The 25,000-nt window shown below is 37.8% G+C and overlaps 3 protein-coding genes, 1 long non-coding RNA gene and 2 other non-coding genes across 6 annotated transcripts in view; 3 read left to right on the top strand and 3 right to left on the bottom strand.

Moving 5' to 3' along the window:
- Positions 1 to 6,864, bottom strand: part of fryl (furry homolog, like) — a 97,519-nt gene extending 90,655 nt beyond the window's left edge. Inside the window, exon 1 of the mRNA XM_053614631.1 lies at positions 6,629 to 6,864. The gene's annotated coding sequence lies outside the window, so the exon portion shown is untranslated. The remainder of the gene's footprint in view (positions 1 to 6,628) is intronic.
- Positions 6,865 to 6,990: 126 nt separating this feature from the next.
- On the top strand, positions 6,991 to 7,766 carry LOC128601429 (uncharacterized). Its single transcript, XR_008384707.1, has 2 exons — positions 6,991 to 7,189; positions 7,400 to 7,766. It is a non-coding gene; the product is annotated as an uncharacterized LOC128601429 (long non-coding RNA).
- Positions 7,767 to 10,194: 2,428 nt separating this feature from the next.
- Positions 10,195 to 10,266, bottom strand: trnad-guc (transfer RNA aspartic acid (anticodon GUC)). The gene has a single exon. It is a non-coding gene; the product is annotated as a tRNA-Asp (tRNA).
- A 4,816-nt stretch (positions 10,267 to 15,082) lies between these two features.
- On the bottom strand, positions 15,083 to 15,198 carry LOC128601634 (U5 spliceosomal RNA). Its single transcript, XR_008384729.1, has one exon. It is a non-coding gene; the product is annotated as a U5 spliceosomal RNA (small nuclear RNA).
- A 2,693-nt stretch (positions 15,199 to 17,891) lies between these two features.
- On the top strand, positions 17,892 to 23,003 carry ociad2 (OCIA domain containing 2). Its single transcript, XM_053614616.1, has 6 exons — positions 17,892 to 18,614; positions 19,934 to 20,027; positions 20,517 to 20,570; positions 21,199 to 21,246; positions 22,079 to 22,229; positions 22,602 to 23,003. The coding sequence occupies exons 1-6, from the start codon at positions 18,555 to 18,557 to the stop codon at positions 22,678 to 22,680; spliced, it is 486 nt and encodes a 161-aa protein (XP_053470591.1). The 5' UTR covers positions 17,892 to 18,554; the 3' UTR covers positions 22,681 to 23,003.
- A 1,984-nt stretch (positions 23,004 to 24,987) lies between these two features.
- Positions 24,988 to 25,000, top strand: part of dcun1d4 (DCN1, defective in cullin neddylation 1, domain containing 4 (S. cerevisiae)) — a 19,593-nt gene continuing 19,580 nt past the window's right edge. The window contains exon 1 of the mRNA XM_053613841.1: positions 24,988 to 25,000. This exon is cut by the window's right edge and continues 640 nt beyond it. The gene's annotated coding sequence lies outside the window, so the exon portion shown is untranslated.

Here is a 25,000-nt window from a genome sequence, read left to right as displayed (position 1 = left end):
TATTTTATATATATATATATATATATATATATATATATATATATATATTCATATATATATTCCTATCCAAACTCTCGCACTCCAGAATGTTTCATTTTAGAGGCAAGAAAACTGATTTGTCGTCAAAAGTCGAATGCTAGTTGCGCCACCCTCTGATAAGCGTTACTACGGCAACCAGTAACAGGTATGCCTACTGGCGACTTCGTAGTGCAGATAAAATCGCTGCATGTGTGAACGTAGCTTCAGATGTAGATCTGGGAAACCTGACAAAAATATCATAATACTCAAAGGCATTTCTACGTTACATGATACGCATCATGGTGTATAGGTTTCCTCACAAACTGCCAGCAAAACAGTAGAGCTGTATTTAAAAGACAAACAATACATACATTTGTTTATTCATAAATAAGTTTAGATTTTAAAAATAACAGTCTGGAAAAACAGAAAACATTTCAAAAAAAGTCCAGCTGCCTCCAGTCAGGTTGTCATTTTATTTATTTATTTTTATATCGTCACGTCGCCAGCACTAGTTTAATTACAGCACTTGACCAACTCCACACAGTGAAGCTCAGCCACTCGGCACAGACCTGTCGTAGGAATCCACCACGTCCATAATCCGGAGAGCTGAAAATCCTGTCCTAGTACACAAACCTCATCCGGTGTGAAGAACATCATTTCTTAACCACAGTCTGATTTCAGCAACAACAAAAGAAATAATAAATTTACATTTAAAAACTATCCTGTGGTAACCGTTCACAGGAAGTTGTTCAGGTCCATGAGATCCTCAAACAGGATTACAAGCCTGGATCAGGAAAAAAAAAAAAAAAAAACCAAAAGAAACCGTCCTCTCAAACCAGGAGGAGATCATCCTCCGAGTTCGGCGAGTGACGTCAAATCAAAATGGCTGCTCACAGCGTCAGCAGTAAACAAAGCAGCACTTCTTCCCACTTCCATTACGGCAGCATTGATACCGCAAATGAATTTTAACGTGTACGTGATCATTGACACGGCAGACAGAGATCATGAGTGGACAGACGACTGAGCAAACGTACCCACATTAAAGGCATTGACTGGATTAAACACGTGCACACACATCTCTACACTGTACAGCAGTCCATTAGTAGTTAATCCCTTAATAGTGCAGACAGAGGAATTGTCAGTTGCATTATGTTGTCTTTACACACTCATCAATTCCAACTCCTGCAATCTAATGCTAGGATGCGTTTACTTTTCTTTGTTTGCTTTATAGAAAATCAAACATCTATAGCTAAATAAAAGCACAACTACACAATGCACCAGTGCACCAGGCATCTGATACAACAAAACAAAAACCCCTCGTACCAGCGGCTCTTTCTTTTTTTACACGCGTAGATTTGCGAGGAAAGAACGAAGAAATCCTTTCATATCAAGCATATCCTGTACCACACGGAGACCAGGACCCTGTCCACACCCGGGATTAACATCCACCTACCTGGAGTGACCCGGTCAAATGAAACCTGCCGTTATGAAGATGGGTCCAGTGAGCGCTTGCGATCGGAGTTTGGACATCGTTACCCTGAAGATGGGGGGGGCGCAAACATTTATTGAGTCAGTCTTCAGGCAGAAGTGTCCTGAGACTCATATCTCACATAGCAAAGGTTTCGACTGCATGGTCTATTAACGAAACTAGGCTTTATCCATTAACTCTGAACTACTGGCGCGTTGTGACACCGATCACACAATTCAGAGCTGATCTAGGACGCATATGACCAGAATAAAAGTATCCCGAGCGTCCCAGACAACAACGAAGGACCAACTAAATGACTGGAAAATACGTAATCATTGGATGCGTCTCAATCAGTGCCCTAGTTCAGTAGTTCAGGGTGCTGATCAGGGAGGCGGCCTTTTTAAAGATGTCTCAATCGTAAAATCCTTCCAGTGCACTAGAACGTTCGCACCCTACAAAATTCCACAACGCAACGCAAAAACCAGGGAGCGTCAATGCTCACTACGTTCCCTTACTGGAAACGACATCTCGTTTTCTGAAGCCTCTCAGTTCAAAGAAAACATTGCGGACGAACTCTCCAGTGATTAAGCTAACAAATTTATAAAGATATCGGTCAAAGATATCGATTGGGGTAAAGTGAATCAGCTTTAGGCCTAGTTGTGTATGCCTCTTTAGCCCATCTAAGCACATGATTTTGGGGTATTTGGGCTAGATGAAATGGCTGGAAAATACGTAATCATTGGATGTGTCTCAATCAGTGCCCTAGTTCAGGGCGTTGATCAGGGAGGCGGCCATTTTAAAGACTGTCTCAATTGTAAAATCCTTCCAGTGCACTGGAACGTTCGTTCCCGACAAAATAACACATATAACGTCAGAAAGATATGGGTCCTTCCTGATGTTGATAAGATCTGGTGGTGAGGTTTTGCAACACGAGTATGTAGTCATATCACAGGAAATTGAGTCAGCAGTGTCCCACTGTGTAGTGCGACAGGAGTCACCATTACCTCGTGTACACCATATACTGATTCACTACCTAGGGAGCTAGGCAGCTGACTGAGACGCACCTATTGCGATACTGTTTAGAAATGGCACTGAGCGGTAATGGATAAAGATGAGGCTATAACAGCAGCTGCGTTTCGTAGCTCCTTTCGATGTCTCGTCTCCTGTTGGTTTGTAGGTTTCGTTAGCAGACTGAACGCGCGATTGAATGGGCCTGCACAGGTGTACGAGATCGGATTTCTGTCTGGAAACAAAACGCAGAGGAAGACTGACGTGAGCGACGCCTTTCCTCCTCCACGCGGAAACGCTGTATGAAATCCGAGTGCTCGCTGGAGACGCGCGTTCAAAACACCAGGTGCGAGAAAAACGCACGGCTGGGCAACTTGTGCACTTTCTGTACTAATTACACACTTCATAGAAAAAAAAAAAGATCTGATTATCATAAGGAAAAAGGTGGGAAGGATCTAGTCTATGGATAATAAACACCCAAGTGTAACAGAGGAATAATTTAGGCAGCAAATAACCTATATAAGAAAAGCACTCGGGGCATTCACCAGCCCCATTGTGTCGCTCTCTGTGTCGCTCTCTGTGTCTCTCCATCTCCGTGTCTCTCCGTCTCCATATGTCTCTCTCTCTCTCTCTGAATGCCGAACGGTTCCCACGAGACGATTACTATACTGCACCAAATCTCACTTTCATTCACGAGCCATCACCTGCGGGCAGACGTCCCAGTGACTAGCATACCTGCTGTGAAATGAGATTTGCCTAAATGAAGCAATTACAGCCTTTTGTATGTTAATAAGAAAGATTATAGATTTTAGAGGGTTGCTTTTCTGTTTTAACAGAGAGTTATGAAGGCTGGTTGAAAACTGCACCGTCTCACAGAGCAGGTCTGTGTGCGTCATTCCAAGTGTTTAGGAACGTTTATAGCGTAACACCTGGAGGTTTTTGTCCAGTCTGAGGTGACCAGGAAGAAAAATAAATAAATAAAATAAAAAAAGTCACACACACACAAGCAATACGAACAAAACTTGCAGAAATGTCAGGAAACGTCGTGTGAGCTTGCCTCATAAACAGTCACGGCACTGTCGCATGTGCAGCTAATTTAGATTTTCTGCCACTTCCTCTAACGAGTAGTGTGTTAAATGCACATAGTTTCAGGATCTGTTTGGATTGGGTTTGTTTTAAAATGTGTGTGGCAGCAGTGCAATGAATAAAATCAAGGAGGTCAAGCGCTTCAATTAATGTCCACATAAAACATAAGAATGGAGAAGAAAGGTGATCTGTGGCATGGTTGTTGCTGCCAAAAGGGCTGGTTTCGGAGTATCTGAGTATCTCTAGGTCAGTGGTCACCAAGCCTCTTCCTTGAGATGGACCTTCCTGCAGGTTTCATCTCCAACCAAATTCTAACACACCTGTTTTAGTTAATCAAGAACTTCTTAAGGTTAGATTGTCAGGTGGGCATGATTATGGGTGGAGCTAAAGTCTTCATGAAGGTAGATCTCCAGAAATAGTGCAAAAAACTAAAAAAGTGAGATGGTCAGAGGAGAATGATGAGGCTGGTTTTTGAGCTCACAGGAAGGCTACGGCAACTCAAATACACACTCTTTACAACCGTGGTGAGCAAAAAAGCATTTCAGAATGCAGACCATGTCAAACCTTGAGACAGATGGGCCACAACAGCCACATGAGGTTACAGTCCTGTCAGCAATCTGAGGCTACAGTGGGCACGGAAGCTGGACTATTAAAGGGATACTCTAGCTTTCATCCAGTTTCGTTGAGCTATCAGGTGTACAGCTTCCTATTAAAGTGGACAGTGAGCATCTATCCTGTTAGTAAAAATTCCGATATGTCCTGTGCTTTTTTTCCTTCCGTATAAAGACACTTCAGGAAGAACTCTTTTCATTCATTCCCTCTTCTGAAGGGCAAAGCCAGCTTTACACTTCAGGATATTCTGCCCGATTTTACTGCCGCTTGGAGAAAAATCGCACATTGTGTGAGGACAATCTTTGATCAAGAGTTGAGATCAGTGATCTTAACGGCCCATTTATTGTCCTTTGTCCAAAGACAAAGTTCTGGCAGTGTCAGAAACTCCAAGAGTGAGCGTTGCTACAAAACTCGTCTAAAGTCCACCGATAGCCACCGCGCGTGGCACACAACGCTATTGTTCAAATGTGATAATAGACCTTTATTATAAAATCTGGAATTTAAAATAAAGGTCAAGGCTTTTGCTCGCAGAAAATTCATTTGCCGTCTCTGTGATGACTTTAACAGACATGTCTCGAAGACGTATTACTTCAGTAAGTTCAGAACTGCGGTGTGAAGAGTGACTAGAGGATAAGACGATCTTTACGCTGTTCATGTAATGACAACAAGAAATCGGACAAGAATTAGTGGAGTAAATCAGCCAAATCAATATAATATTTTACAACGTGCCTGGGGCATCCTGGTGCCCAAACCCTTCATTTATTAATTATTTATTAACATTTCCAGCTTCTTATGTGCATATATATACCCAATCGCAACTGTAGTAACATACAGTTACAGCTGCATACAGTAGTAAAACTCACAGCTTCATTATTAGTAAGGATGTGGCATAGATGCCAGTAATTTCACACACAATATCCCCCGCGCTCTCTCTCTCTCTCTCTCTCACACACACACAATCTCCCTCTCTCTCTCAAACACAAACACACACACACACAATCTCTCTCTCTAATAACTAGTTATTATAATCCATTCTAATAAATATAATCTGATAGCACTACGTTATCATTGTATGATTTAGAGCGGGTGAAATTCTAGCTCTAAAATAATTAACAAAAACTAACTGTTATTTTTATCCTTTCAGACCGCTTTAACTTGTCGATGCTGGTAAATGACTACGGTACAAGCGAGATAATCCATTGCTAGGTGTGCGTTACATGATTTTAATGCACTCCGCTTCATGCCAGAGGGTGTAAACTTTTGAACAAGATGATCGGTGTAAATTGTTAGTTACAGGTCTCCCAGAAGACAAAATACTATCTTATTTAGCATCTGAAGGGCGGTACTAAATAATAATAATAAAAAAAGATATTTAAACAACATAGTAACAATTTACACAGCTCATCCTGTTCAAAAGTTTATATATATATATATATATATATATATATATATATATATATATATATATATATATATATATATTTGTTTATATTAAACAAACAGTACATGGATGGAATAGTCAATACTACTCCGAACATGTGCAAAATTTACACAGGTAAATTAACTAAATAGATTAAATAAATAAATAAATCCCCAAAACAGTTTTCAGTGCTTCACTGGGATCTGGCATGTTTTTTTAATGTAGAAAGTTAGTAAAGATATGATTTAAAAGTAACCTGGAGCTGATTTATATTGTATATTTTCCTAAAAAATCTCTCTCTCTCTCTCTCTCTCTCTCACACACACACACACACACACACAGACAGACAAATGTAGACAAAATAATAATTATAAACAACAATTTGTACAACTTCATAATCATTAATCATTCCTCATAACGTAATGACTAATATTTGCAGTTGACCTTTGGATGGAAAAGTGTTGTTGTATTTATAATTATTATTTTGTCTAAATTTGTGTGTGTGTGTGTGTGTGTGTGTGTGTGTGTGTGTGTTTTCATTCTGCACTAGTCCGATAACAGTTACACTCTGGAGCTCTTAGGGTATAATTTTCTAATCCCTTTATTCTAAACATTCTACTTGATAATCTATCTATCTGGTATAAAACAACAAACAAAAACAACAGAAACCCATTTGTACAGAAGCGCTAGCTGATTAGCTCAGCGTCTAGCTCATGACATGGGACTACTAGACTGAAAAGGGAGCTAGCTAAGTAGCTAACTAGGTTAAGTTAGATTAACAAACCTAGTTGAGCGCTTCAGCTAACTAGTTAACTCACAGCTAGTAAAGTGTTTAGGACACCAAATGAAGGCACATCGTGTGGCATCAGCTGTTTATCTGGCACTAGGAGACTAAAGAGCGACATGTGTATGTGTGTGTGTGTGTGTGTGTGTGTGAAAGAGAGAGAAAGAAAGAAAAAGAGAGAGAGCAAGAGAGAGAGAGAGAGAGAGAGATGGATGGATGGGCCGCTTCTTACCTTCACGAGCTGCTCTGTTTCTCCAACAGCTTTAGCTTAGCTTTAAAACAATCCCTTTGACTTCTTCTCCTGTCCCCCAAAGCGCTTTATAAACACTCCCACGGAATACAGACTAAAACCTATGTTGAACGTACTTCTTATATACGTGCTGTTGTATTTTCGCCTTATGGTAATGTTTGTTTGTTTGTTTGTGTTTTGTTTTTTTGTCGTTTTAAAAACATCTAAAGAAAAAAAAACTCGACGGATGGCGAACAGGCCCGCCTCCCTGTCCGTCAGATTGGAGCTGCGCGATCTAACGGCTGTGTCCGTCCTGCCTTCTGATTGGACGAGACAGCTGTCGGAGAGCATGGAGTGTAGCCCCACCTTCACCGCGCTCTGATTGGTGCTCCTTATCTATAACGCGGAACTGTTTTATCGTTCTATTCGTTTAGCAGTCGATGAATCGAACGTTAGGCTATACAAACCCGCACCTGATTGGCTGATCAGGACACAAAACTTTCAGGTTATCATCTCCCATTGGTCTGTGAAGCTTCGGCGTTTTTTTTCCCTCAGAAGTTCAGGGTTTGTAGCGTTTTAGTAACACTTTAAAGTTAAATTAAGATAATAAATTAATTTAATATTAAAGGGAAGTGTACGTAGCTGTAGTAGTAAATAGAAATTTTTATGAGAAAGCTAAAAAGAATACCATGATTATTCATGTTTAATTTTTTATATTGATATAAGGTTGTATACAGGTTTTAGGTGGTGAAATCAGTTTTCTACCCATTCTAGATCTGTGGCAGTTTAATACTGCATTCGGCTAAAGCTTATAACTCAACCGACCAGGGAAAATCAAAGAAAAATCAAGGGCAGACGATTTACTCAACCCCAAGTTCAGCAAGTGATGTCAAAGCAACATGGCCGCTCACACCATCAACAGTAAACAAAGTAGAAAACACAGGTGCTTCCTATAAAACAGCCAAGCCTCAAGTGAAAGTTGCCAACCTGGAGAAATATCTTGGATAGAAGTGTGTATTGGTGCACTTTAGCCCTAAATGTGTGAGTCAAATCCTTCTGAACCAGGAGTAGATTCGCTCTTGCCAGTATCGGTCAATATCTAGTCTGGTGTTTTCATACCCAAATAAAGAGGCAAACTTCAGTGTGTCATGATATTTTTCATCACTTTAACATTTCTGAAAATTACTGAATTTGAGGTGTCATCAGTAATGCTGACTTCACTGAAGGCACGGCTGTAAACTTCCTGCATGGGAAGAGACGGTGCGTCGACACTGACACTTTTGATTGCTCTAGTCTGCATTAACCAGCAATATTATTCAAACCCCCTGGACCAATCTAACACCTGGATATGTTTATACACACAAGCAGTGATGAGATTGGGAACTATCTGAGTAATTGGAAACAGGTAAAGGATTAAACATATGCTGGGGTCGATAAAGTAGGAAAACAAGAAAATTGAAATAAATGGGGACAGTAAATGATGAAGTGAAGTGCAATAGTCATTTATTTTAATTAACAGAACTGACTGATTCAGAATTATGAACTAATGAAAAACATTTCTTTAACTCACTCTATAATCATTTTGGTTTCAGTTGTAATTATAACTTATCACATGCATATACCTTGGACATTTTGTGGATTCCATATTATTGTTATGTAATTACAACATTTCAAAATGACTATATAATCTATCTCATTTCTGTAAATGAATGTTTTTAATATAGTGTTTTTAGTTATAGATCTTGGTCATTCCATGAAAACTGCAGCCAAACTGTGACATGAGGGGAATATTCCGGAAAAAAGGAATTTTGAAGAACACGCCCACCCTTAACTCTGATATTGCCATCAGACATAATGGCATTTGGGTCAAAATATAACACCTGCACTCAAGCATGAGTTACGAGGCATCACATTTATTGCGTTGGGCATGTAACAAGGACATGAAAATAAAAATTCATTTATCGATAATTTTTTTTTTTTTAAAGGAAAACATTTGACAAGTCAATAAATAACACTAACAGAAGTTTGTAAATAATCAATAATTAGGTCCGATCTCAAGATCTGTTAACGTGTCTATTAATCTATTTTCAATACAATCAAACAGAAGGATTCAGAACACTGAAGTTGAGATTTTCTGGGGTGCACATCACTATCATGCTGTTTATTTGAAGCATTTACAACTGAAGATATCTGATAAACTGGACCAGTGGTGCTCATCTGACTCCACTGTCTCAGACATTACTACTGCTAGCTCTGATTTAATTTTACTTAAATAGTACCATTACAGAGAACTGTATACTGTATAAGTACAGTAAGGAGAGTACACATAGGCCGTTACTTTCCACTCTCCTGAGTATAAAACAGTCTATGGTCAGAAGTGAGTAATATAAAATTTATTTATAATAAATCCATCCATCTTCTGTACCGCTTATCCTACACGGGGTCACGGGAAGCCCAGAGTCTATTCCAGGAGACTTGGGGCACAAGCGGGGGCCACCTTGGATGGGATGCCAACCCATCAGAGGGCACAGTCACACACTACGGACGATTTGTAAATATCATTCAGCCTACAGTGCATGTCTTTGGACTGGGGAGGAAACCGCAGTACCCGGAGGAAACTCCTGAAGCATGGGGAGAACATGCAAACTCCACGCACACAGGGCGGAGGTGGAAATCAAATCCCCAACCCCCAACCCTAGTGGTAACTAGTTATGGCCAGATGTTGATTCATGAAGCGATTTAGCATTTTTTGAAGCATGTGTATCAGTGACCCTCCCCTAGATATTAAATGCTTCCTGAATCGCGAATCAAACAATGGATGCTTTAGAAGAGGCATTCAACCACACATGCTACCTGGGAAAGCATTTCAAGGAGGATAAAGTATATGAAAGCATTAAGAATAGCGAGATCCCACAGGCTGATTAAAGGAGCCATTAACATACGCTGTTAACAGGTATAAATCATTACTTTATATTTACATATGCACAATGTCATCGACTTTTAGTTTTCTGTAAATAATTACTAGCTGTATTACCGCCAGTTCCTTAATGATGAATGATACTAGTTCTATCACTACAATATCATTGATATGATAATGATGATACAACTAGTATCATTTTAATGATTCTAATCATACTAGTTGTATCATTATAATGATTCTAATCATACTAGTTGTATCACCGCCTGTTCCTAATGATGCTCCTCCTGTGGTAATGTTATTGCTTTCCAGATGCGAGAGTTTTATCACTGAGGAGACAATATTTTTAAAAAATATTACAGTCGTCTTCCTGATAAACGAATCCAATCCGAATAGGGCTAAAAATGGCACTTTCTTTCCAACTGTTAAGAGTTCATTACTTGAAGCCTTTTTAACACAGTAGACGCTAGTGACATCTAGCGGTCAGACAGATGAAGTGCAGAAAATTACAGGCGGTTGCGGTGGGGTTTGGGTAATACTCTAATACTAACACACAGCTAACGCTCTTGTTTGAGCATCATAAGTCGGTAACTGTGTGTTTACACGGTATAATTTCATAACATTAGATTCACTATACAAAAACATTGACTCACTCCCCGTCGGGGAATCGAACCCCGGTCTTCCGCGTGACAGGCGGAGATACTGTCCACTATACTAACGAGGATAAGACAACTAAACCTTCTGTAAAGGACAAGCTAACAAATACATATTTGTGATTCGTATGATTTTCTTATATAACTTATTTATCTTCTGACAAAAGTGCATTCCGCGTGTGCGGGGGCCGAAAAGAGTTCTGCTTAACTTCCCTTAACTTTTCCAGTTCATTCTCAATTCTTATCTCTACGGATGCAATATATTTTTGGCCACATGTTGATTCCATGGCGCTGTTCCGAATTTTTTTTTTTATTATCATTTTTTTAAGACCTACATTTTAAATATTGCCTCCGCTGCCTATCAACCAGTTAATATTTTACCGGCTTTATTTTTTTCGGGTTTCATCTCTTTTTGTTTCTCTCTCTTTTTTCCCCAGACGGCGAATTAGGGTTAGGGTAACATTCGTCATTTTACCTGAAAAAAAATCGCAATAAGGCGACAGGTAAAGTGAACTGTACACTTATTTACTCAAAAGAAAAATCGGTATATTATGAATATCATTTGAATGATTTGTAACTATATGTGTAGGTTCAATTCAGAATAATTATTATACGTTTAGTCAAACACACAGTAAAATAAAGTCTTTTGTTAACAAGTGAGCAGATCACACAATTATATTAGATTAGGTTAGAACATATTAGAGTAGATGTGTGTCTTTTCAATAGTTGCATAATTAAATGTTGGGTCATTGATCTTTTACTATAGCATGAAAACTGTCGTCATTTTAAAAGAATCAGTTACCATAATTTTACTTTAAAAAACATTATGCATAACTATGTAAATGCTTTTATATATTTATTTATGTAAATTGTTCATATCTATGGTTACTATTCAGGCTATCAGCATGAAGGAAACATTTTTTTCCCCTGGGAGAATCAACGTGTCCTTCAGGAGAGGCCCATCAAGTCATTTATGTCGGGACCCATCTGAAGAGGCAAGAAGGATTAAAGACAGTCATTCTTTATGAGACAATCAACACCTCAAAGAGAAGATGTGGTCAGGAACAATACAGCCACCCGCTCCGTTCAATCCACCTGCAAAGAGTGTTCCTGAAGACGTTCCTCTGACACAGGCAGCAGTTGAGAAGATGGTTAAAGACATCCTAGAGAAGCAGCAGACAGCCCTGCAACAACAGCAGCAGCAGACACCAAAAAAACAAATTAGATCCTGTTTAGCTTGTGGTCAGCCAAAGTCTCGTTACCTGGGTGATGGCTCCTCGGTGCATTTCTTTTATCAGGCTGGTGATGTTAAATACTTCTACTGCTTCAGGAAAGTCTTTGAGGTATACTCTGCAGAGGGCCTGACCAACCCCAGGATGACATTTGAAGATTTTGCAGACACTCCCTTCTTTCAGCGGGAGCTGGAGGCCTCTAAGCAGAGTGGGGCAGAGAGGAAGAGGGTGATTGAAGAGAGAGGCAAGAGGAAATCATTAATGGAGCATCCTTCTGGTCGTCTGTGCAGGTTCTGCCACCAGCCACTAAAACAAGGACCCAATTGCCCTCATATCCACACTGGTCTCTCCTTGAGTGGCAGACAAATACATTTACTGTCCTGCTAAAGTGCTCTCCCTGTATCAGGCACAGGGAATGAATGCAGAGACGACATGGGCAGAGTTTCAGCAGTCCCCATTCTATGAGGCTGAGAGGCAGAGGTGGATTGTTGAAAAGAGAAAATAACTTTGTTGTGAAACACAGCATTTAAGGTCTATGTATGGCATGTCTGATTCCACGCCAAGCACAAGATTGGACTTTGGTAAATAGTTACAAATCCACAAACACTTACTGTGTAATACTGTTGTTCATGAATCTGTTTCTGTTTGTTCTGTGCTCTCTCTCTCTCTCTCTCTCTCTTTACCATTGTGGAATTGTGTACAGACATCTTTGTATTTAAAAAAAAAAAGTTATTTGTCTTGTGTATTTGTAAATGTGTTTTATCTTGCTTGTATTTGTAAATGTTTTAAAACTCTTAATCCTTATTTGCAATACATTTTCCAATAACTTACTATAACACACTCTGCATATATTATTTACATAGTTGTTTTAATTTTGCCAAACTGTGAATTTCACATTCTCCTTTAACAGTTAATTTTACACACTGAAAGTGTATAAAAATAGTAAATATTGACAATGCCTCTTTTAAAAAAAGATTATATAGTTACAATATGTAACAAACAATACAATAAAAATATACTAAAACATGATCAAAACATCAAAATATGCAGTGTTTTCATTTTAAATATAAATATCTACATATTTGTGATAGTAACTACTAATGACAATGTCCCCATCAATAATGGTTTATTAATGATCATTTTTTTTACATTTTGCTGACCTTAAACAAATAAATCTCTTAGAAAATTACTTTTATTTTTGTACATCATATTGTTTTAATATGTTTATCATATTTTTATGGATTCGACATTAAAAACAAGTTTTTAAAAAATCACTTTTTAGCCAAAGTGTGATTCGAACCGATATTTTTTGTATAGGTCCGTCCGACCCGCCTCCCGGATTTTCCGCGCTTTCTATTGGCTAGCCAGGGCTCCACACCTACGTGCGACTAGCAAGTGCCAAGTCATAAACATGAAGCCTTTATTTTCTTATAGTTTTTCTTATAAATATTTTCTTAGAGAGATATATTAAACATCTATCCACCCTAGGAAAACAAAACAAAACAAAAAACCTACAAACACTGGGGCCTGTACCATGAAGCTGGTTTAGGTGGCTAGCCAGGTAAGTTTCAGTTAGTTTGTGCCAAACTTGGATTTTTAGGTAGGCTACCATGAAAGTGACTCGGCTTTTACTGCCATATCGCCATAGTAACTTGTGCTCTATGGCTGACCTGCTCCGGGGCAGGCTATGTTCTGGGCAAGAGAACGCAAACCCAATTTGGACCATTCAGCTGTGAGCAGAGTGAAATATAAGTGACGCAACTAATTCAACTCCCCAGAGCAAGCTGTAAGAAGAGCACTTCGCAGAGAAACATCTAATTAAAACAATTTACATTTATCTTAAATGAAATTATATGAAAGATGTTGGGGTTCTAAGTTTTCAATCTGTTTATTCTCATTGTGAGCCTATAAAAGTAAACCTACACATTTACACAATCAGTAATGTTCCCGAGCTTTGGCAGCGTTGCTTTTTGCGGTTAGTGTAGGTTTAAATTCCTCATATTTATAATTTCTTGCTTTTCAACCGGAAGTGTGCACCCCTGCTTTTTTTCCCCATGATGAACGCTATTGGCTGTTCGGTGTCGACGTCACGCGTTTATGTGTGCACGCTCGTGGACTAATCATAGCTTAAGGATCAAAGCCTGAGTTGACAGAGTATGTTGTCATGGTACCAACAAAGCCTGATTGGATTGGTTTGGTTTTGTCAACTCGAAACTAATCCCGTAAATCTGATTTTGTTCAACTAGTCTCATGGTACTGGCCCCTGGACTGACCTGTTAAACTAAATCAAGAAAGGCTATTTCTTCCTGGGAAAACCCCCTATGTGGGAAAAACCACTGGGAAGTAGCCGTTTGAACTGCTCTGCAATTCGTATTTCCTACAGAGAAAGTCAGAGTATAAGATGATGCAAACATTACTGTGGATGATAATCAAACAGCAAATAAATATAGAAAAGAATAAATGAGAAAACAAACAAACTAACAATACAACTAACTAACGCCAGGGGGAGCACAACCCTCGTGAAAAAAAGATCCATTAATATAGATGTACCTTTATTGGTAAATTCGAAACCATCACAGAAATGCTACTGATTTCCACTACAAATACCATTACAAACCATCCGCTGTTAACCATTAACCACACACACTCTTGGCAAAGTTTTGTTCTGAATTGAAAAAAAACTTTGACTTTTGTTTCATAATTTGATGTTTTATTTACTTTAATACACTTCATGTTAACGACATAGGGAGCTGATTGAGACACACCCAGTGCTTGTGTGTGATGGGAAATGAAGTCCGCATCGGCTAAGTTGTGATGGATTCTGGGAAACTGAGTCCACAGCAGAGTCCAGTGCTGATAATACACCAATGCTACGTTAATGACCAAGTGTGAACTTTGGAAAGATCCATTTGAATGCCTCTCTAACTCGCAATTCCTAATCTGAAAGTCAAAGTTTTTCGAGAGCTCCGACTTCTGCGGATTGTGACGTCACTCCAACATGGCGGCGCTCATAATGAAAAGTAAGAAGAAGAAGAAGAGCATAAGTCTTTCGAGTTTCTGTTTATATTTGAAATTGCTAAATACAGGGCGAGACTTTGATAATCGAAATGTTAATTCGCTTTCTGTAAGATATGTTTGATCAAACTGCAATTACGTGCTATTTTTGGTACCATGAACAGTGAACCCTGCTAAAACAACAAAAAACCCAGAAAAACAAAAGAAACCCTCAGAATTTGTAATGGTTTTAATGGTTATTATGGAAACTGTAATGATCCCTGTGGGTCTCTACTGGTAATTTGATGCCTTCGGTTGGTGGCATGTTATGTCTAGTGGATACCATGAAGGACCAATAATGGTAATGGTTTTAATGGTATTTGTACTGGAAAACAATTTCTGTGATGGTTTCTGTTGTTTTTTTTTTAGCAGGGAAACATCACATCCGATTTAAAATGAATAAACAAATTAAGCATTGACCAAGCTAGCTAACTTTTACTCCCTTTTAGTAGACAGGGTATAGTGAGTATTTATTTCACTTCACACGTGAATGACGTATTAAAACGGAAACTTGAATCTCTAATCCTTCATAAGGAAATAAAATCTATTTTCCAACTAACAATAGTGTATAAAGTGATCTGTTTTTTTAACCAGTAAAGGAAGCCCCGCCGTGAGGCAGGGCATCAAAAAATTAGTTTATACTCATAATGTTCCTCCCCACGGAAATCTTTAGTAAAAGGCGAAAGATTTATACGATCTGAAGAGAAACAAGAGTGTATTGCCGAGATGTAGTGACCGACCACCACCGCACTCACAACAACACAAATCCCAATGAAGGTAGGCGGAACATGACGCACTTAAAACACCATATCTAACGCCTGATATAAAACTAGCTAAATTTTAATATTACTATTCATTAATTTAACGATATATATAAACTAAAACCGATTAGATAGTTGATGAAGCGTTTACACGCGATGCATTGTGGGAATGCCTTTTCTACTTCCCGGTTTGGTCACGTGTTTCTCCAGCCACACGGAAAGGCACCGCCCACTGACAAGGTTCTTCGGCAGCACATACAGCCCCAATAGGTGATCTGTAAGGGTTTAACTCTTTCACGGTCTCACTTATAGACTGTCAATTTAATTTTATTTTTAGGAAAATATAAGCTCACCTCCAAATAAGATGAGAATATTATTGTAATTTAACATAAATCCTTTTCCTAATTCTCTAGACTATGTAGTCTATGGATTTGGTATATCTTTACAAACTTTCTACACAAAATCCCAAGTTAAGAGAAAAAAAAATAGTGCTAGACTGCAATGAATACCATAGCTTTTTTTTTAAACTAAAACTTTATTAAAACTAAGTTTTTAAAAAAAAAAAAAAACTTCTGAAATCATGTACACTGTGTAAATTTTGTTCAAAAATTATATTTTCTATAATGTTTTCATCAACATTAAATATTTTAGATCTGAGTGTTAACTGTTCATGTTTTAGATTCTTTTTTTCTTTTCAGTTATAAAATTTTATCCATTTTTATTTATGATATTCCTGTATGTGGACAATCCATTCAGTTTTATATAAGGGATATTTATTTTAAGTAATAAAAAACCTAATATGTTTTTAAACAGTTTATGTGCGAAAGGGCGAAACACAAATCCCACCATTCAACATAAGAAGCAATATTATTTAATTATTTACTCATTTACATCACAGCCCTAATAAAAAAGGTAATATACTAAATTAGCAAAATGTAACTTGCAGAACAAGTTGAACACTAAATATTAATTTCAACTGGACATGACATTGAACAGTGACCAGATATTTAAAACAAAGAAACAAACAAAATAAAAACACACATCTTTAATAGGACTATTTTATAAACAAACTGTAAAAGGTGTGTGAATATGATCATGAATAATTCAGCACAGGTAAATACCACTGCTGCCCCTGCAACACACTGGTCTTTGATGGTTATGAAAGTTCTCATCATAATAGACACATTATGCTTTAGTTTTTCTCTTCATGCCAGAAACTGAAAGCAGTTAACTTCCTAATTAACCTACGAACTTCAGGTGATAATACAGATAATACTGTATACGGTTTAGCTATATAAATACACACTATATGGACAAAAGTATGTGGATACGTGACCATGACACTCATATGTGCTTGTTAGCATGTCATGGCATTAATATAGATTTTGCTGCTGTAATAGACTCTTCTGTGAAAGCTTTCCACTAGATTATGGAGCGTGGCTGTGAGGCTTTGTGTTCAGCTACAAGAGCATTAGTGAGGACAGGAACTGATGTTGTGTGAGGAGGGTGCAGTCTGTGTTCCAGTTCATCCCAAAGGTGTTCAGTGGGGTTAAGGTCAGGGCTCTGTCCAGGACATTCAAGTTCTTTCACTCCAACCTTGGCAAACCACCATGTGCCTCCTAATTTATGGTTATAGTTTGAGAAAGAACCACATATGGGGGTCATAGACAGGTGTCCACAAACTTTGGGTCATAGTGTATGTCAGTTTCCCAATGTCTCCTTGGGGATCAATAAAGTACTCTCTGTCTATATCTGTGAAAACAGACCAGCTACACATAAGCTTCCTATTCGATATCATGTAGTCTCTTTAAAAATAGCACTCTACAGTACCTAATACATTAGTAATACATACTTTTGCTTCACTTTCGACCCTGAATGTGCTGAATATTAGAACATAAGTATAATGATTTAATGATGACTATAATTATTTATGCACTCATTCATTCATTCAAAAGAAAGAAATAGAGGACTACATATTTGCAACCAAATAAAAATAGTGACAGAGTTTTTTTTCCGTGACAGTGATTGTGTTGCACTAATGCTTGGACAAATCCATTACCCTCTTGCTTCCTTGAGGGACCTTTGGGTCGCTTCTAAATCGGCTCTCTATGGAACCATTTCGTGTATGGTTTGAAATACACTATGTGGCCAATGGTTTGTAGACACCTAAGCATCACACTCTAATTTGCATTGTTGAACATCCCATTCCAGATTTATTCCCCCTTTACTATTGGAAGAAGACCCACATATGAGTGTGATAGTCAGGTTTCAGCATACGTTTGCCCATATAGTGTACATTATTGTCTTTATTGTATAGAATTATGGAGATGGATGCACAGTTAAGTTCATTAACATTGACAAGGCCAGATTTAAAATACCTGCAAGGTGACATTGGGACCCGTTTTGAGCGGTTGTCCCTTGAGTTGTCCACAGGCCTGTGCAGTAGTTTGTGCCTTATTACACACCATCTGACAAACCACGAGACACTCCATGACAAACTATTTCAAACTCAGGGGCCCAAATGATTAAAATATGTGTAAGTGCAAGAAACTAACTGGTAACTTTGTGTTAACTCTTTGTAAAACATGCATTTAAAGTGGATATTAAGACAAGGACATGCAATGCCAGTGATGTGATGGCATTTACTTATTTACTTATTTTGCATGTGGTCATGTCCACAACCTGTGTGGTCTGGGTTTCATTTTGGGGTGGTGGAGTTGAGGTAGTTAAAGTGTACCCTGGTTCAAATGCAATTAAAGTGAAACCATTTAAATAAAGGAAACGTAACATTATCTACAACATAAATAACTCATCTGTTTTTGGTTAATGAATGGTTCAACTTGTTGGTGTCACAAAAGAACTATATTCCTGCAAAATGTGATTTTTGCAGATAAAGTTAGGAAGGAAACATATGTAGGTTAAGGCTACAGTAGAGAGATGAAGGTAACACTCAAGGGGGTACACTTCCAGTCCTATAGTACAGCACAGTTTGGTGATTTTTTTTTTTTTTCCTGCTTTAAAGTACCTCACTTGGGTTTAGGAGTCTAGTAAGAGCAGGGAATTTAGTCAATGAGACTTCAGCTTCACAGGACTGGCTTGGTGCACCCCCCTCTACTGTTAAGAGTTCATCACTGCAGCAGACTGAAAAAGTGGTTTGCTGGTGGGAAGGGCTTGATGATGTTTGAGACGGCAGGGAAGACATATTTGTCTTCATCTGCTCAACCTTAAACACATTTTAGAACAGGAGTAACGACCAAGGTGAAAGAGTGAAGTCTACAGAGAGCTTGCATGTTCTGAGAAGCCAGGATCAGTATGACAACTGAAACAGCAGAGAATGCAGGAGGAGTGCAACCAGGAACTAAAAAAGGCTTTGTAAGTACATAAGTCAAACCATGGTAGTAATAAACAAGTAGTAAGTCAGTAATAAACAGAGAGACTGTTGCATTGTGACAAAGAGGCATAGCTTCTGGAACTGTACTACTGAAATTCAGAAGTAAACTGATAAGTATTTACTTGTAGGTAAGGTAAGGTTATGAGAAGGACAGTTAAAAAAAAAACAAAAAAAAAAACAAGTGCTCTTGGCATAGTGAATGGTGTCCACTGATACTTTGAACCAGAGTTAACATTGATACCAAAGTGACTACTAGGATTTAAACTTGGTATTTAACTCTATGTAGTATTTAATCAATCAAGGGCATCGTAGAATTTTTCTTTAGCTCTGTTTATGTTAGTTGCTGCCTTGCGCTCGTGCTGAGCTTTACGTTTAAAATATTATGTCAACATACTCAAATAGTATCTTTAAGAGAGCGTGTGAAGGGGCCTGGCCTGAGTACAAAGCGCCATGATTTGTATCTTTACTCACAAGCAGTGTGTAGACCAGGCACAGAACTTGAGTGCTTTCTCTCACATGCTTTCTTTCTCTGAAAGCTCACTTCAATGCTCGATGCTCACGAATTCGCTATATGGCCAAAAGTTTTTGGACACCTGACCATTACACCCAGGTGTGCTTTTTGAACATTCCATTCCAGATTTAGTCTCCTCTTCTGTTGAGTTCTTCCATTCCAACATTGACAAACCATGTCTTCATGGAGCTCATTTTCTGCACAGAGACATTGTCATGCTGTAACAGGTTTGGGCCTCTTAGTTCCAGTGAAGGGAAATTGTAATGCTACAGCATATAAAGACATTGTATACAATTGTGTGTGTCAGTTTGGGGAAGAACCACATGTGGGTGTGATAAGCAGGTGTCCACATAACTTTGGGCATGTAGATTACCTTTGTATGGGCACAGTTCACGGCACTTTTTTTAATGGCCACACCCACTGTTTAAACAACTTAAACTGTACTACCAGGTTCATTTTATTGTAAAAAGCTGCTCTAGTACCACACCTCTTCTTGATTATTTTCACAGAGTACAGTTTGCAGTTTGCTTTGCTTTGACTGCTATTATTAACTGTGAAATATGTCCAGATTGCTGTCATCTGTTCATTAGTCCAGCATTGTACACCAGGCATGGTTACAGTTGTGATTTCAGAACATTTTTTTTAACAGTAGAAGTAAATGAACATGGTTTTGGACCGATACCCTTATCAGTATCAATGCACTCCCCAGTTTTATTTAAAAAAACACTGCAACCGCCCTGAAAATAAAATCAGGACTATTAAAAAAAATTTTCTGATCTTTTCTTGAAGGGACTGGAGTGTCCCATAGCTGACAAACGTTTTCAAAGTGACGAGGTGAAGCAGATCTGGAAGGAGTGCCAAGACGAGAGTTTTTGGTACAGAGGTATAAAATACACACTATCACTTATTATTTTCATTTTGCTCTCAAAACACTAGTGGTTAAAATGGGTACTGGTTCTTTAAGCTGTAGGTAGTTCATTACATTAATATTATGTTTTGAGCTTCAGTTTAAGTGCTCACAATGCCTTATTAATAAAGTATAGAATCTTTAAATGCGTTAGTTTTAGTTTAAACATGTGGGAGAAGGAGTAAAATTGCTCCAATCAGTCAGTGCTTTTAATGTATGTGTATGACTAAATTTAGTTGCATATTAGTGATCTGTGAGTGTGTGAAAGTGAGGGGGTATATGTGTGTGTATGTGTATGTGTGCGTGTGTGTGTGTGTGTGTGTGTGTGTGTGTCCCATTATTGTATAATGGCTGGCAGTTGTAGACTCTGACCTTGAACACTGAACTGTGACTTCCTGAACCAAGTAGAAATCTGGATAATTTACTGTTTTCAAACTTTAAATGTTAACTGTACTTTCTTTCCAGCTCTTCCACTCTCTCTTGGAAGCATGGCTATCACTGGTGGCCTAATCTACAACGGTAAATTTTCAAGCAGTTTCCGAGAGCGATTCACTGATTCCTGTGAATACCGTCACTTTTCTAACAAGATTTACAGTGAGGGAAATAAGTATTGGACGCATCAAAAAATTTTCAGTAAATATATTTCCAATGAGGCTATTCACATGAAATTTTCACCAGACATCAGTATTAACTCAAGAAATCTGGAAATATAAAGAATTCACAACATTAAAGTCCATAAATAAAGGTATGTGTAATAAAGTGGAATGACACAGGAAAAAAAGTATTGAACATGCTAGCTGAAATTTATGTAATACTTAGTGCAGAAACCTTTGTTTGTAATGACAGCTTCAAGACACTTCCTGTATTAAGAAATGAATCGGCCGCAGTATTCAGTTGTGATTTTGACCCATTCTTCTAAACATATTGTCTTTAAATCTTGTTCAATTGGACTTGAGTCAGGTGATTGACAGCCATTGTAACGCCTTGATTTTTTTTCCTCTGAAAAAAATGTTGACGCATCCAATACTTATTTCCCCTACTGTACCTGAGCCCATTCGAGTGAAAAAGAAATGTGCACACCATCTAACTGAACACCTGTGCCATATTGTTGTGTTTATACTCTTTACTGTGTGTTTGCTTGCAACAGGAGTTTGGAAACAATCAAAGCGCTTTGGTCCATTCCCTAAACTAGCAGGTAAGTCCTTAGCGAACGGAAATGACGTTGGGAAAAAGTCCACACAGATTAAATGACATGTTTCTACACATACTGTCGAAGGAATCCCACAGACTTAAATAAACAACGCTTTTGATGCTGCGTTATTACATTAATCACAAATGCACCTATGTACACAGTATGTTCAACACCAACATGTTTGGGCAGACAAAACATTTATATATACACACATATAGCACATATACAGTACACTGTATATAATAAACAGCACACACTGACTTCATGGAAAGACACTAATGTGTACAAACTGATGTCTGTAAAATCAACTACTATGTATATATTAATTTAGTTTTAATTTCATATGTGATACAATTATAAATATGACGATGAAAATTACATCCGTCTTTATACCAGCCATCATTTACAGATTGCAGATTGATGTGTTTTCTAACTCCAGCCCAACTACTAGTTATTCCATGTTTGATGATGGTAATGTCATTTATATATATTATAAATCATTATGTTTACATTATAAGATGGATAAAGAGTCCTCAATAACTAATGAATTGAATGCAAACTCCTTGTCTCTTTCTGCATTCGCAACCTATTTTATTTATAGAAAAACAAATTTAATGAGACATTGTTCAAGTACTACACATTTACGATGGGAAATCAGTTACTGTGTCTTTATGAGAATATTGTCTTTCTTTTATAATTATAAAGGATTTTTACCAAAGTAAAAAATCCAAACTGAGAGAATATGACTCACTATTCATGGCGTAATGGACGCGGCAATGATTTCAGCCATTACTGATGTGTAACTTATCTGTGATCTGTGCGCTGTCTATTTCAGTGGCAGGTATCATTGGTTACGCAGTGGGAAAAGCTTCTTACATGGGCACATGTAGAGAAAAGTTTCAAAAGCTGGAACCAGAGTTCAGCAAAGGCTTTGGCCCAGGTTGGGGTGGCCCAAGTTGGGGTGGCCCAGGCGGCTGTGGACACAAGTGAGTAATAATGAGGATTTCAACCAGTTTCAATTTTTCAACTTGCAACCAGTGCTGATTTTTTCTTTTTCTTTTTTAAAAGCATTGCTTTTTCAGCAATTCCAGCAGTCTCAATAAAACACACAAAACACTGAGCTCTCAGATCCGCCATGCACAAACCTGACCAAATTTGTTAGATGTGATGTGATAGTGACAGGTCTTACTGTTTTCCCCACACAATCAGAACAAGACTGGAACTTAAGTCTCAGTAGCAGCACTTTGCCCATACACAATACACAATAGTACAATTGTCCATTGAGTTAATGAGTATTAAAACATGACTGAAATGTTTTAAATGCTTTGCATTATAGTGCTCTGCTTTTCTTTCCACAGACACTGCACACATGTATGTCAGGAGTGTAAGAAAGTAGAAGAAGCTGGAGCAGCGTCTGCAAAACCTGTTCAAAGCTGAGGGGATTAAGCGACAAAACAAAAATGTTCTTCCTGCCTTGGCTAATACCAGAAGTACTGCAAACTTGTACAGTGTCATCAATCATTATCTTATGGTGCACTGAATTTTATAAGTTCATTTTTAAATTAAAATAATCATAATAAAATATGGTCCAATATATATTATTTTTGTCAACTCATGATTTTACAATCCATGCATAGGAAAGTGTATGTACGAGCAAGTCTTCCCTAAACACTCATGTAATTAAAGGAAAACCTCACCATGATACACATTAAATGCTTTTAAATATATATTAAATATATGTTTATACTGAAATATTTGTCATGTGCTTCATGATTCTGGTGCTGCATTTTCAATATTTCTGTGAGAAGCTAGTTTCTTGTCTGACATTCTGACATCACGGGGGACGTTAGCTGTTATAACTCCTACGGCTACAATGGCATTTAAGGGGAGAAGAACTTTCACTGATCTCAAACATGAGGAACAACAGTCACTCTTCACTGTTTGCTCCTGAAATCAAAAGAATTCTTTTCTTACTCACCATTTTCCAGCAACATTCAATGTAATATTAATGAGAACTCCCACAGTGAAATGCAGGTGTACAACACAGCTGCGCTGCGTGTAGTTAATGATCTGCAAGCATGATGACAAGCATGACGGTGCTCACTGCATTATTAGCATAAAAGTTAAAACTTTGGAACTTTAACTGATAGAGCAGACTGTATAGATGTGGAGGGGAAAGAGCTGGACAGAAAGGACTAAAGCGCCGCTGCATCGCTCTCTTTAGGTAGATATGAATCAGCAGATAGGAACAGTATTGTTAGTAACATGGAAGATTGTTAACCAAACAGACCAACATGTCACAGGTTATACTAAAAAATAAGTCAACTCAATGTACAGTTTCATAATAATGGATGCAACTGAATATCACATTAATTATAAAGGTTAATATGTAAATATGATGTTACTTTATACAGTTGAGGTCATAAGTTTACATACGCCTTGCAGAATCTGCAAAATGTTAATAATAATAACAATAATAATAATAATAATAAAGAGAAATTGTAAAAATTGCATTTAGTTTTTTTTATTTAGCTCTGCCCTGAATAAGCAATTTCACATAACAGATGTTTACATATAGTCCCACAAGACACAATAATAACTGAATTTACACAAATGAACCAGTTCAAAAGTTTACATATGCTCGAGTCTTAATACTCTGTGTCATTACCTGTTATTATTTTGTCTTCTGGGAAACATGTAAATATCTTATGTAGCTTCTGAAGGGCGGTATTAAATGAAAAATGAACAATTTACACCGATCTTCCTGGCTCTTAGTGTATCGTGTGGCCTTCTTGAGCATCGGTGAATGTTTGCACCTTTTAATAATAAGGTATTATTATTGCTAGTAATAGTCGTGTACGAGTCCCTCAGTCGTCCTCAGTGTGAAAAGATGGATCTCAGCATCATATAGACACTGCTGGAAAGGGCTCAAATATGCAGAAGATGCTGGAAAAGCAGAGAATGTGCAGGACCTGGAGGATTTTTGTGAAGAACAGTGGGCAGTTTAACTGCTCAGGACAAACAAGGGACTCATGAACAACTCTCACAAAACAAACACATCATGTCCTCGATCATCCAGGTAACAACACACAGTGTTAAGAATCGAGCGTGTGTAAATTCAGTTATTTTTGTGTCTTGTGGACTATAATGTAAACGTCTGTTATGTGAAATAGATTATTCAGTACTCAGTATTTTTTTCTCTGCAAGGCGTATGTAAACTTGTGACCTCAACTGTACTTACACTGACACTATAAATGATTTTTAAATGTATTTCATACATTAAATCAAGCTGTTTACTCATTTATTTATTTATTTTTTTTTTAAATGTGAAACTTATTCAATAGACACTTTCAAAACAGGTCTATATGATGTCACCACAACAGAAAAACAAAGCTCGATTGGCAGTCTTTATTTAAACCTCTGGATTGTGAATAATACATTTTGGTGACTATAAACTGGCCTGAGAACCTAAAAAAACAAAACAAAACAAAACAAAAAACACATGAGATGTGGGCATGCAGTGTCTCATATCACAGCTTTCCGTCAGTAAGAAAGGGCTCAGTTCCGTCCCCAGGTAAAGGTGAAGTCTGAAGTATTTCTTTATTTGTATATGAGTACTGTGACTTAATACACAGATCTTCCTTGGTCTGCTTATAGCCGGATATGTTTGGTGGTAATTTTATGGTAATGCTGCTAAAACAGTTCAAGGGTCGACGGTAAACAAAGGAAACGAACATTTAAAGGAAATGTGCACTCT

This window comes from Ictalurus furcatus, chromosome 25 (genome assembly GCF_023375685.1).
Source record: "Ictalurus furcatus strain D&B chromosome 25, Billie_1.0, whole genome shotgun sequence".
Lineage (NCBI taxonomy): Eukaryota > Metazoa > Chordata > Actinopteri > Siluriformes > Ictaluridae > Ictalurus > Ictalurus furcatus.
Note: the sequence above shows the minus strand (reverse complement) of the source record. Positions and strands in the feature narration are given on the sequence as shown.